Source organism: Diachasmimorpha longicaudata, chromosome 13 (assembly GCF_034640455.1).
Source record: "Diachasmimorpha longicaudata isolate KC_UGA_2023 chromosome 13, iyDiaLong2, whole genome shotgun sequence".
Lineage (NCBI taxonomy): Eukaryota > Metazoa > Arthropoda > Insecta > Hymenoptera > Braconidae > Diachasmimorpha > Diachasmimorpha longicaudata.
In genome coordinates, this window is record NC_087237.1 from 1,672,945 (window position 1) to 1,687,515 (window position 14,571).

Sequence of the window (14,571 nt, forward strand, 5' to 3'; positions counted from 1 at the left end):
CCACATGGAGACAATAAAAACGGCGGCATTAGACGGAATGGATATATGAAGATGGAGGAGATGAGAGCACCGGGAGACGCCACAAGGGACATATGGAATTGCGAAAAACACACCAAGTTACGTATGGAAGCTAGCAGCAGGGAAGAGAAGCATAGAAATGGACTCCAAACGACGGACAATCAATTACCTGATGACATTCAATGAAATGAAGGATGAGCCGCTGACGACGAAGTGCATGAAGGAGAAGCTAAAGGGAATAAAGAACGGAAATCCCTTAGCGTAGCGTAAAATGGTGATGGAAGCATTCAACGGAGCAGGAGACGGAAGTTGGATGTAAATACTGAAAACGACTCAGGAAAAAGAAAGCCTGACGGAAAGAATGAAGGAAGTAACGAAAATCTGGGAGCAGCAGGACACACAGACAGATTGGGAGAACGTAAAGCGGTCGAGCTAGTGCAATTACTCTGGAGAGATCGCGGAGGACACGAGGCTACAAGACGACTGGAAGGACAGGAAGCTGCAATTATGGCAGAAAATTGGGTGGGTGAGATGGAGATATGGGAATGTCTCAAGAGAGAGGAAAAAGGTATTCGTGGATCAATTTTGCAGAGGCTGCAGAAGAGAAACACAATCGATGGAACACGTTGTGAGCTGTGAAAGAATGCAAGAAGAGATGACGGAGAACAGTCGCGAATGATTGAGAAGCTGGCTGGAAAGGGACGAAGGCGAAAGGGGGCCAAAGACACTAGTGAAAATGCTAAGAGGGTTGCTGAGGGCATGGTGCATGAGCCTACTGGAAATAGAAAGGATTCTGAAGCAGAAAGAAGAAGAGACGAGACAGCGACGAGAGGAGCTGATGGCAACTCAGTGAATAGACTGAATAATTATAAATACTCAAGGGGACGTGGAGAGAGAGGATCTGTACAAATAGGGATAAGAGAGACGAAGAGCTAGCGGAGAAAGTATGAGGTACAAAATGAGACCAAACAAATGCATAATTAAATAAGTAAATAGTGTACTACTCAAATGCCTGGTAGCGCCACAAAAAGCTCGCACATACTTACGTCGTGACAATATTTGTACTAGCAGAATATTAGAACATCAGTAGTAAGTTTGGAACGTTATTCAGAGTCTATTACCTATTTTTAGAGAGGAGTAGAAGGAGGAGGTGTAAAACATAGGACGTAACTCCAAAGGAAAAGAAATTATTATTATTTCTCTTAACCGTTTCGTTAGTGTCGTTCCAGCAGAAAAATAAAACGCAATCGCGTCCTTCCACCGTTTCGACCCTACATCCTGCAGCATTGAGACGAATGCATAATCCGCAATGTTAGATGTGTGGGATCATTCCGAAAGGATTTTCAGTAGTAATACCCCAAGACCTTGAAAATTATCGGATATTTCCCTCCAGTTTCCCTGCGTAGCACTAATCGCGATAAGTTTCGCAGAAAAACTTATCCCTCTCGTTGCTACGCAACGAAACTCTCGGGAAATATCCGATTAATTTTGAAGGTCGAGGGGTATTTGGCTGGATTATTTTTTTCATTCCAATTTCAAACAATTAAATGTGTGGCATTTCACGTCATATAGTATGGTTTTTCACTCGTAGTTGTGGCTTCTCCAGCGTATATTTTCTGTCTGCACAAAATGCAGAGAATTGTTTCCAAATTGTGGATTTTGTCTTCATTGTATTATTAGGAACATTATTTCGAATTTTTTGATCAATAATCTCCAAGGATTCTCCTCCAAATCCGCTCATGTCGAGATAAAGTCTTTGAACTTGATTTTTTGTAATGACAGTTTTGGGGTTTGAAACGCGTACAAATTGTTTATCGGACATTTTCAGTGCTTAGCAACAAACAGGGAACTATCCGAAAAATATCCCAAGTAAAACCCTCTTACTTGTACCACGTGACGGGAAATGCCACCATTTAATTGGTTGAAATTGGAATGAAAAAAATAATCAGGAGAAAATTTCACAAACACTTGAACAATTATTTCACTTTAATTGTTCTAGTTGAAAGTACATTTCCAATTTTCATATAACTTGTGACGTATTTTCGAAGGCTCGCGGAACCCTTCGTCCATCCGCCCGCCCTCTGGCACCGGAACACCCCTCCACCAAATCAGCAAAATCCGTTAAGCGCCAGGTCATTAAAACGGAATGACCACCGTACAAAAAATACTCCTCCGCTCTCAGCTTGAACAACTCCGGCAGCTCGGTCCGTTGAGATTCACTTAATCAAAAGCTGAAAGGGGGATGCAACTGGGACTTTTAAACAAAAAAAAACCACGCAATTGTCAAAATGATCGGGGATCACAATGTTTAATAAATAAAAAAAATAAAGAAAATAATCTCGATACAATAATAAAAAAAAATCAAATAAATAACTCCCCGGAAATCGATCACGCGTTATCGCACACACATGTAGGATCAATATCAAATTAAAGGATAAATGATTAATTTATTTTACGAAGGTTACAGAATATTGTAAAAAGTTAAATACAAGCAAATTACTCTAGGAGGATGAAAAGTATCCTCACGCGTCCGCGGTCAGGTCACAACATAAACTGAACACTAAATTCATACCGCAGCTCACACCCGAAAATGCACTGCCTTTTCCTCCGTTTTTTCATCATAAGTTTTCCTCCCTGAGTCCTTCAACAATGCAGGGTCTGTCCCATGAGCGACCCCACATGGCCGGACAACACTCACCATTATGCCATAGAACAAATCCTCAAAACTTAAAACACAACTAACATAAATCTTTCATGTTCGAGACACACGTCTCCTTTTCCTTACATCTCTTATATTAAACAAACCCATAAAATACATTAAAGTCTTAGCATCTAAACAAATCTTAACGTCCACTAGAGTCATATTCTTCCACACGTGCACAAACATCTAATATAACAAAGCACTCACTCATTCATTCTTTATTTATTTCACACATTCCACACTCTGCCATCCTGCACAGGTATCGGCCTCGATACCAGGTTAGACTGGATGGATATCTCCATCCAAGTCAACCTCATCATCACTGAACCATTCGTCATAATGTCCAGAAGCCTTAGCCCAAGGCTTCATAAAATCGGCCGCTGTGCTCGTGCGATTGGGACCCTCGTGGTCTCCAACCTTCTCTACCAGGTAACGATTGTTCCTCATCACTGTCACTACTTTGTATGGGCCGAAAAACTTAGGATGCAACTTAAGGCCCCTTCTAAACTGTCTCCTCCGAATGGCGACTAAATCGCCAACCGCGTACCTCTTAGCCGGTTTCCTTCTCCGGTTTAAAGTCCTATTCTCTTCCTGGACCTTCAGGATGTTCTGCCTCGCTTCCTCCTCAATCAATCGTCTTAATTGCTGGTCAGCTGAGAGTCGTCGTGGATTTTGCAAAACTGGTGATTCCTCCTGTATCACTATATTCATTTTTACACCCGTATCCTTGGTTTTGATCGGCGTGTCACTCCCCACTATGTCGCGTAACTCACTCTTACTATTCGGATCAGTCACATGTTGGATCGAAATGTCATAATCACTAATATTGTCTTCACACACACTTATATTTAACACTTCATTCCGTCCAGGGTCATCGGCTTTAATTAAATCTTCCTCAGAGTCAATTCTTTTCAAAACAGCTTGTCTGTGTTTCACTCGCACTTCAGCATAGTCAGATAATTCGGCACCAATTAACAAATCACTCCCCAGAAAATTATCCGGAACAACATCAAAATCGAACCTGAACTTCAGGTCGTCGATCACAATATCCGCCTTAAAACGTCCAAGTGTACGTCGATTCAAAGCTCCGACACCGTCAAAAAAGATCGTCTTCTGGTCAAGTTGCGGAGCTCCCAGCCTCACGTAACAACTTGACCGCACCAGATGTAGGTCGCTCCCTGAATCCAATACAGCTGTTACCTCTTTATCCAAAATTTGGACCTGCTTGTAAGTTTTTTTGTCCTTGGCGTTCAGCGCATCGCAGCGGGGCTTCTCTTCCCTTTCCTCTCTACCTGCTTGACTCCTGAAATGTTTTTTCTCTCTCGGACACTGGGTAGACACATGTCCAAACTCGTTGCAATTGAAGCATCGAGGCCCCTTGGCTTTATCCGGACAACTATCGCTATAGTGCGTCGTACTGCCACAATTAAAACAGTGTGCCTTATTTTTCTCAACATCTCGTACCTGATTCGTCTTTTTCATCCTGTCCGTCTTATCATTCCTTTGGGTTAACTGGGCACTCACTTTTGCTTTCGCATTTTTCTTCTGGGTTTCGTATTGCTTCAATTTTTTCCGCAATTCTTTCACCGTCGTCGCACCGTATAAAATTAACTTATTAATTTCCTCATCCTGGATTCCATCGATGATGTATTGCAACTTTGCATCCAATTCGATTTCACCGTGGCTGGCCATCTCTAAAACTCGGTAAACGTAAGCCTCATACGACTCATCACCTTTCTTCCTCACGTTACTGAGCTGCTCATGCACCTGTTTGCTGTTCACCGTGTTGGAGAATTCCTTGATAAGCCGCTTCTTTAACTTCCACCACTCCTTGGCATGGCATTCGTAATTTGCAAATAATTTTGCGGGTCCGTCTAACAGCTTCTTCAGATAGATCACTTTATGTGCCTCAGACCAGGAACACATTTCCGCGGTCTCCTCGAACGTGCAGAACCAACGCCAAATGTTCTGACTTCCGTCACCGCTGAATCTCTCGAGTGCGTCTTCGACATCCTTAAATGTCAGCATAGAGCGCGGATAACGGGACACATCACTGTTCATCACTGGACCACGTTGACGGTACACTCGTCGTTGACGACCACCATTGTGCACCTCATCTTCATCGTCACTGTCACTCGTCGAATCACCATCACTGCTGGCTGAATCGGCTTCAACAGACTTGATCAGCGGGCCTTTCAACCTTGCGAGCAAATCCGCCTTTTTGCCCGTGGTTTCCAGCCCAAGCCCTTGGAGACGAGATTTCAACTCTTTCGTCCTGAGTTGATCCAAAACGTCCCCTTCTCTCGTCCGTGAGGTTTCACCTTGCATGTTGTCTTTCACAGGTGTGATGATTTTGTCCGTCGACCCTGCTGACCGTATTCGTTCTATCAGTGCAGCTTTCTTTCCAGTCACCCTTAATTGAAGTTCACGTAATCTAGATTTGAGTTCGCCCACACTCAAGGATTCTAGATTGTCTTCATATTCGTCCTCTTCTTCCACGTCGTCGTCCTGGGGAACATCCCGTTGTGACCCAACTCGTCTCAACCGCTCCAACAAAACAGCTTTCGCACCTTTGGTTGATAAACCCAGCACTTGGAGTTTGCACCTCAACTCCTCAACCGTCAAATTGTCGAAATTGTCCAACACTGCGGGATCTGCCATTTTATCACCGTAATTGCGTTACACAAAAAATTCACAACGTGTGGCCGTCTGCCGATTGTGTATCACTGCACCTTGATGACAACTCCACAGGGACAATCCGTCACTCTTGAAACTTCACTGAACCCTCTTTAAAACAAATCACAAATCCCTTGAAATGATCCCGGACGAGCCCCCAATTTGTAGGATCAATATCAAATTAAAGGATAAATGATTAATTTATTTTACGAAGGTTACAGAATATTGTAAAAAGTTAAATACAAGCAAATTACTCTAGGAGGATGAAAAGTATCCTCACGCGTCCGCGGTCAGGTCACAACATAAACTGAACACTAAATTCATACCGCAGCTCACACCCGAAAATGCACTGCCTTTTCCTCCGTTTTTTCATCATAAGTTTTCCTCCCTGAGTCCTTCAACAATGCAGGGTCTGTCCCATGAGCGACCCCACATGGCCGGACAACACTCACCATTATGCCATAGAACAAATCCTCAAAACTTAAAACACAACTAACATAAATCTTTCATGTTCGAGACACACGTCTCCTTTTCCTTACATCTCTTATATTAAACAAACCCATAAAATACATTAAAGTCTTAGCATCTAAACAAATCTTAACGTCCACTAGAGTCATATTCTTCCACACGTGCACAAACATCTAATATAACAAAGCACTCACTCATTCATTCTTTATTTATTTCACACATTCCACACACAGTTTAAATCATACGTTCACGTCACTGTTGTCCCATAAAAAAAAAAATCAATTAAAACTCTTCTGAAGTCAGCCAACAAGGAAAATCAAGTCATAGATATCAAAACGGTCAAATGAATCACAATAAATATTAAATGAACAACCGCGTTCCAAGACGCAAGTTGCTAGGGTCCAAGAATATAAAACATACTTTAACTCAAACGACGGAGTCACGAAACCCCATTACAGTCAAATAAATGAATCAGAATCTAAACGGTATAATTTCGGTCAAAAGAATCCAGTGACTCAAAGCGTTAACGCAAAAATCGATGAGGCTGCGTGACCTCGACCAACCGACATTCCAATCAATCAATACACAATAATCCAGAGGTCACGCGACCTTGAAACTATAAAAGAAATCAGACTCGAATTCGATGGCGAGAGATTGATGAGTTTGCGACGCAAATCATCACACAGAAGTCGCAATACTCATCCCCGACATTTAACTAACGAAAATCCAGTAAAACTAATGTTAAAACAATCTGCCGAGCGAGAGAGATAGCTCAAAAATCGCTGAGAGAAGTGGCCAGAGATCCCTGGACAGAAAAATTCCACTAACGGTCCGCAGGACCCAGGTGTATAAAACACCGACAAAACCGGGATCTCTGCCCACAATCTTTACATAAATTCCAAAGAAAAATCAAAGAAATGGCCACCACGCTCACCCTGAACCTCCACACTTCCTCAGATCCGTCCTCACAAAATGCTTTACAGCCTCGAAGGGATACTCGGCGAAATGGCGTCCGTGGCACCACACAATTTACACAGGTCTGCTCTGATTGTCCACCAAACAGGAAGTGATTTCCCTCGCCACGTGAAAATCCGCAACAGGTCGGCAACCTGGTGATTTCAGGCGATTATGAGTGGGGGGGGGGGGGGTGATCATCGTCATTTCCCACCAATCCCCCACGACCAGCCATGCGCAACGGGCCCACTAATTATGGCGCATGTGCCATCAACTACAACTAGGCTCAATTAACCACATCATACGTGCGTTAATTACCACCCATGCGACTAGTAACCCTACTGATTAACGTAGTCCTATATCCCCATTAATCGCGGGACCTCGTGCTCTGGTGAGACGTCACTTCCGTGTCAATGAATAGCTGGATTGTGGCTCCCTCATTGACCACATTGCAAATCCAATCATCAGCCAAAATCCGGAGTTCGTCGACCCCTGCGTCACTTCCGGGCACCTGCCCCGGGATCGTGGCTCCACTGTCGGCCAACCAATCCGCTCCTTCATCCTCTCAGGTATCCTGGCGACTACCGCCATCTCCCAGCTTCTCCAGGACCCTCGATGACGTCCTCCGTGAGAACGCGGTGGCGCGTCATTTGAATCCAAAACAAAAAAATAAATAATACGAATACCTCAGCTCATCACTCTCACCTCGAACTCTCGTCATCGAAGGTGACTTCCCGCCTGGTGGAGGTCTCTAAAATCGCGCAACGGTCGAGGACCAATAACTGGTAAAATACCACGTTACAAACTAACACTTAAAGATTTACTCGCGTCTTGACTCAAACATCGCTTCTCCTCTGTTCTCTCGAGTTGTTTTCGGGATGTTCAAGGTCGCTCCCCACTCTTCGGTAAACCCTGGCAACATCACCCAACAGGTAACGTCTCTGCGTTCTCTAATTGGTCGGAAAAGGTTTTTCGCCCTGACATCAGCGGAATGGGCCCATTAAGGGCCCACTACCCTCCCTCTCTGTTTCTCTGATTCTCCCTCTCTCTTCGTCTATATTACATTTTATTAGACGTTATTCTCAACGTCTGGACGGAATGTCGCACGATAAAAACATATTCTCCAAAATCATGAATATTTACGACACCGCAGATGTTCGGTCCTCATCGTTATAATCCTCATATCCCGCCATCGTTTTTGTTTTTTACTTGTAACAGACCCCTTTTTTCCGAGTCATTCCATCGAACATCAGAACATCTTAGACGGTCCCAAATATCTACATGAATACCTGTATTCATTGGAATGAAGGTCAATAGTCGCAGTATCCTTTTGAAGAATGGTCATAGAATTGGGAATGCCAGATATCGGTAGGTTTTCAACCCACGTTTATAAATGGCCAAAGCGATCAATTTATCATTGAGAGTCCACCGTCGTCATCTTGATGGTATACCATTATGTTGATCTGTTGCCGCCAAAATTTCTGTTACTATGAAGGACTCGATATCAGCCAATAAAGGCGAATGTTTTGTCGTTGGCTAGTTTCCTCAAAGCGTCTTTTTCCTTCTGCAATCCTCGCTCTTTTTTCCCCCATATCTCTAGGATTTTATTTGCGTGGAGTGATTGGCTCGCCTCTGAATCCTATATTCATCAACAGTTTTTTCACTACTACGCGATGTACATCAGCTATTAAAACAGCAAAGCAATGTATAGTTAGAATTCCCCCAAAAACAAAAAATGTTTTTGTCCAAAAATGCGCCAAGCATATATTTCGATGTTGATCATTTGAAAACAAAAATTGAAAAAATAACTTGAAACAACAATTACTTAAAAATTGAAGCCACAATTATTGAAATTTGAAAAAAATAAACAAATAAAAAAAGACCCCAAGCTCATTGATTGAATTTACCAGTGGAGAAAGCTGGTGATGATAGGAGTCCATAAATCGTTTTGAGTTCTCTATGAATATCTTGACTAAGACTAGCCCCATAATATCTTACAAAGGACATCGCACTTACATCAAATACTCGATTCAAATCGAAAGGGGTAAAAAGTCCATTGTGAATCATAATGTTATTCAGCAATATGCTCAGGATCAACGTACTTGGCGCGGTTTATTCGAAACTCACCATTTTCTCTTTAGAACTAGCGATAACAGAGTACTTTCCTCTATTACAAGAACTGTCGTTCAGTCTGGAAATTCTAGAGGAATCAACAAAGAGAAAAATTGAGCTGAAAGTTCCATCTGGCTATCGTGAAAAGGTCTATGAGTTTGATAATCTTGTCGAACAGACAATCGGACTAGCGAATTTTCTACAATTCAACTGTGTTCCAGACACAAACTATCGTAGTTCCATAGTTGATGCATAGAGATGAAAGATTCTTACGAGAAACTTCTCAGTCAGCAGTGCTATACGGGTCAGCACTGCTCAGGTCAAGTGTCACGGGCGGTTTTTAACGAAAAAAGGAAAGATCGCATATCCAAATAGGCTAGGTCATCAGGAAAAACCGCGCCAAGTACGTTGATTCTGAGCATATTGCTGAATAATTTTTTGATTCACAATGGACTTTTTACCCCTTTCGATTTGAGTCGAGTATTTGAGAACTCAAAACGATTTATAGACTCCTATCATCACCAGCTTTCTCCACTGGTAAATTCAATCAATGAGCTTGGCGTCTTTTTTTGTTTGTGTATTTTCTTCAAATTTCCATAATTGTGGCTTCAATTTTTGAATAATTGTTGTTTCAAGTTTTTTTTTCAATTTGGTTTTTCAAATGAGCAACATCGAAATATATGCTTGGCGCATTTTTTTACCAAAACATTTTTCGTTTTTGTTTTTGGGGGGAGTTCAAGCATTTTTTCAACATGGCCAGGAGATTTTACACTTCTTTTAGTAAATGTCCATCTGTTACCTGGTCTAACTCTCTCTAGACTAAAATTAAACAGTATTTTCAACTTGTCGCATTTCAAGACTCATCCAATATGATCATTCAATATTATAATTACAGCTGATCTAAGATGGAAAACTAAGTAGAATAGGCAGTATTTACCTGATTAATGATCAATGTTGTATCGTAACATCAAACAATTCAGACGATTTGACAGGTGAATTTCTATCAATGATCAATTCGATCTTAGATTGGAAAATGTCGATATTGGAGGTTGGAAATGACACATCCCGCCATCTACCGCCGATAGTTATTGTTCTGATTTTCAATATCAGATGGCGATAGGAGCGAACGAATGGGATGGAACTCAAACCCAATTTTCTCAAGAAAAGTCAAACCAAAGTCGATGCAAGTTTTTTTCTTTTACTCAATAAATGTTAATTAACAACTATTGTCTTTACAATATTTATCTTTACCTTTTTTTACAATTCACTTAGTTTTAGATTTAGAATTTAATTATACGTTAAGGATAGTTCTAGTTGAAGAAAATCAAAAATAGTCCTCCCAATGGATCCTGAGATGTATGAAAACCTGCGAACAGAAAAAAATCAACAAATTAATTCGAATATTCCTTTGAATCAATAAACGAAGTTTATGATTATTTATCCTTACTGGAATGAATAGATGCAAGAAGAACACAGGCCGGGACTAGGATGCTGGAATATCAGGGGAATTCTGCATTAATACATTGCTCATTAAACATTCATTACAAAGTGAAGGAATAATTTTTCCACTCCATAAAATATGAGTTGAATCAAATTTTCTCCTCGCTCAGATAATGATCAATCAAAATCTACCGCACATGAAGGAATATTCTTACCTGGAAGAAGTAGAGGGGCCATTCCATCCGTCATTGTTGATAATAAATCTGAATGCCCCCAAACCTACCCCCATCCCCACCCCCGCCGTCACCGCGGGGAGGCCGGCGGAACCGGTTGTATTGGCCTTTCCAATATCTAAAAAGGAGGGGATTCAAGGAAAGTTAGGCAGGAAAAATTAGATGGGAAATGATTTTACTGCCTTTCCTACACGAATCATTCCTTTGATGTTAGAAATACGGTCGAAGTCCATAGCTTTTTTTGATATGCATGGAATTCAATCGCATTGATGACATCACTGGAAAGATTTGTGCTAAAAAGGATGTGCCAAGCAGACTTGGAGCCTCATGCTCAACATGTGAGAATTTTCGTCATGCAAGACACTCATTATTGCAGCAATGAAAATTTTCATCAACAAAACTCTGCTCTACACAAATCTCAACTCATCTACAGAACTGGACTGTTGGCGGATGTCAGCAGAACTCGTTCTGCATGAGACATTCAGTTTTGTACACAGCAGAGTTTCGTTTGAAGAAGCTCTTTGTTTGCTGCAATAATAGTGCGCAAGATGAAAATCTCCACAGGTTCAGAATGAGGCTCCTATTTCACATTACCTGGCATTCCTCTCCCCGAGGTGCCTCCCTGCTCTGCGCCTTCTCCTCTCTCCGTGACGCCTGCCTCGGGCTCCTCCACCCTCCCCCAGTTCCTCCTCAGGGGCCTCTCTGTATATTCAGGCCAATCTCCTTGCACTTGCCGCTGCATAGTGTCCAGTTTCTTCTGCAACTCTTGAATCAGGCGAAGGGGATCGTCCTGAAGACGACTTCCACTTCCCCTTGACAGACCACGTTGCTGCTGTGGTGCTGCTGGTGGTCTCCGCCCTGGTGGCAGTGGTGGTGGTGGTGGTCTTTTTGTTGTTGCTGCTGCTGCTACTGCTACTGCTGCTGCCGCTACTGCTGCTGCTGCTGCTACTGCTGCTGTTGCTGTTGCTGCTGCTGCTGTCAGTGGCGGCGAAAGCCCAGCGGCCCGGTTTTGGGCCAAAAGTAGCTAAAAAACATATAATTAATAGTATACTCTAAGCCAGGGGTGGCCAACCTTTTCGGCAGCTGGGCCGAAATTCGGAAATAGAACTTCGCACCGGGCCGCACTACTAATTTAATGTAATAGCTACAATGCACAAAAATAAAACAAATTTCTTAGTATTATAAAATTTATTAAAAAAATTAAATTAATGAGATATCTGACTTTGCTTAGCTGAACTAAGCTCATCAATGTTAACCTCGACTGAAGTCGTTGCTACACGCAAACAGTTTTCTAGATGAACGTCAGCAATCCGTGTTCTCATTTGGGATTTAATATGCTTCATCTTACTAAAAAGTTGTTCACTCATGTATTGTGTTTCCAAACAATGAAATCATGAACAGAGCATGTTTGTAAAACGCGGGATATTTTTCCTTGTCAAAATAGTCTTTATAAAACTCTTCCAAGCCAACCTGATTGAATTTCTCTTTTAGCTGTGAATCACATTGCATTTCGCAACATTCCATTTGTAAATGTGCCGGCAAGGAACTTACGTCCGTAGAAAATGGTGTTGCAAAAGCAGAAAAAAACAGACGATACTTTTTAAAATCTTGAAATCGGCTTTCAAATTCGTTTTTTAAATCAGATGTCAAAGATGCGTATTCAGCCGCTGTCTCCGATGTTATATCAGGTTGCTCTGAAAGTGTAGGAAAATGAGTGAAGTTTTTAGTTCGTAGCTGCTGTTCCCAAAGCTCAAGTTTCATTTGAAACGCAGAAATAAGGTCATACATGTCATTTATCAGTTGATCTTTGCCTTGTAGACGAGTATTGAGTTCATTTAAGTGGCTTGTTATATCTACCAGAAATGCAAAGTCGGATACCCACTCTTTGTCTTGAAACTCTGAAATACTCTTTGATTTGCTTTCATAAAAAGATTCTATTTCTTGCCTCAACTCGAATACTCTCTTCAACATTTTTGCACGGGTCAGCCATCTTACTTCAGCATAAAATATAACATCACTATATTCTGATTCCAAGGCCTTTAGAAATTCTTGAAACTGACGGTGATTCAAACCTTTTGACTTAATAAAGTTTACTATTTTGACAACTACCTTCATAACATGGTCCATTTTGAGAGATTTGGCGCACAAATTCTCTTGATGAATAATGCAATGAAAATTTAGCATTGACATATTGCCAACATTACAAGCCTCTTTTTCAATCAGTTTTACCAAACCTTCGTGTTTCCCAACCATTGCTGGAGCACCATCAGTTGTTATACCCGACAAGTTGTTTAGTTGCAACGAAAAGCGATTGATTGTTGATTGAACGGCCTCTAATAAATCTCGTGACTTGGTGGTATCCTTAAGTGGAAACAAAGCTGCTAGTTCTTCCATTTTATTATAAGAGGGATCAACACCTCTAATGAAGATCGCCACTTGTGCGGTATCCGTCATATCTGTACTTTCATCCAATGCCAGAGCATAATATATGAACTCAGATGCACGATTTTTTAACTTATCTTCAATATGTTTTCCCATATCATCCACACGTCTTGTGATAGTTTCACGAGATAGGCTTGATTTCGAGAAATCCTTCTTCTTTTCTGGACATATAATTGCAGCGACACTTTCTAAACACTCCTTAACAATTTCACCTTCTGAAAAAGCTTTCGATTTTTTTCCTAGTATTGCAGCTACTGCATAACTCGCTTTTACATAACACGTTGACTCTGACGTTGCTCTTGTAAATATTTGTTCTTGTGCAGAAAATTTTATTTGCAAGCTTTTTACTTGATCCTTCCGAAACTTTCCTTTGTACTGATCAAACTTATTTGCATGTTTAGTTTCGTAGTGCCGTTTAATGTTGTACTCTTTCATAACAGAAACATATTCATTGCATATTAAACATATTGGTTTTGTTTTAAATTCCACAAAAAAATAGTTATCAGTCCATCTGTCTTGAAAACTTCTTAATTCTTCGGTCACTTTTCTCTTCTTTGGTCCAATTTCTTTACTTGTTGACGCCATTGTAGGTTAACTGTAACAAATAAAATAAATTTATTTAAACTAAAACGACAATAATCACAGATTCATTTAAAAGAGTTGGCTTTACTTACCAAAACGAATAGTAAGAGCGTTTGATAGATCGCAATCGAATGCGCACGTCACTAATATACCTACTCGTAGACCGCCACGTAAAACAACCGATAGCGTTGCGAGCTTCCCGTGAACTGATCTGTAGTGCGTTTCTGTAACTTGGTCGAGAAATTCTCTACTGAGAGTGCCGTCACATCACTCTATTGCCATAGTGAGGGGATTCCCCCAAAATGCGGGGAAGTTAAACTTACTGTGGGAAATTTGTGGGGAATTTAAACTAACTGTGGGGATAAAGTACTGCGGGAAATTTGTGAGGAATCAATTACTTACTTTAAATTATGGAAATTATTTTAATAAAATCTTGAAAATGAATTATTTTATGAATTTTAAAAGTAACCGAGATATTAGTCGTTTTTTGAAAAATACATTTTTTGATAAATATTATTTAATTTTACCTTTGGTAATTAATTTTTTATAGTTTTTAATATCTTTTTACTCGGATCTGCGGGCCACAAGTTGACAGTCGGCGGGCCGCGGGTTGGCCACCCTTGCTCTAAGCAGTTGGCAATAAGAGTGGGTTAGTCGTAGGACAGCAATACCCTACACATCAATACATTCATGTATTAGCACCTTCTACGAGCTAAAAATGTAATGAAAAAGACTATTTGTGCATTTTCTTGGGTGAATAATTTGTTTTCTTAATTATTTTCAAAATAAGACATTTTCTTTAATTATTTTTGAAACATCTCTCGTTTTGGAAAACTATAGCGTATTTCGATTGTCAAAATACATTTTATATTTTAGGGTGCAGTAAAGAGGCTTTTTTTTTTAGAAAATCTGTTTATTTCCAAGGATAAATGAAAAAAATAGAAA

At 40.8% G+C, this 14,571-nt stretch overlaps 2 protein-coding genes across 4 annotated transcripts; both read right to left on the minus strand.

The window, feature by feature from the left end:
* Positions 1-10,119: 10,119 nt before the first annotated feature.
* Positions 10,120-11,472, minus strand: LOC135168922 (uncharacterized). The gene is made up of 4 exons (XM_064133545.1): positions 11,197-11,472; positions 10,585-10,720; positions 10,377-10,420; positions 10,120-10,295 (listed from the first exon to the last, which is right to left on the minus strand). Exons 1-4 carry the CDS (start codon positions 11,342-11,344, stop codon positions 10,240-10,242), a joined length of 384 nt encoding a protein of 127 aa, XP_063989615.1. The 5' UTR covers positions 11,345-11,472; the 3' UTR covers positions 10,120-10,239.
* Positions 11,473-11,492: 20 nt separating this feature from the next.
* LOC135168919 (general transcription factor II-I repeat domain-containing protein 2-like) lies at positions 11,493-14,336 on the minus strand. Of its 3 annotated transcripts, none has more exons than XM_064133539.1 (3): positions 14,154-14,336; positions 13,719-13,856; positions 11,493-13,639 (listed from the first exon to the last, which is right to left on the minus strand). In XM_064133539.1, the coding sequence occupies exon 3, from the start codon at positions 13,627-13,629 to the stop codon at positions 11,962-11,964; it is 1,668 nt and encodes a 555-aa protein (XP_063989609.1). In that variant the 5' UTR covers positions 13,630-13,639; positions 13,719-13,856; positions 14,154-14,336; the 3' UTR covers positions 11,493-11,961. The 3 variants fall into 3 exon arrangements, with proteins under 3 accessions (XP_063989609.1, XP_063989610.1, XP_063989608.1); XM_064133540.1 differs by having other exon boundaries at positions 13,719-13,850; positions 14,154-14,176; XM_064133538.1 differs by having other exon boundaries at positions 13,719-14,336.
* Positions 14,337-14,571: the final 235 nt, after the last annotated feature.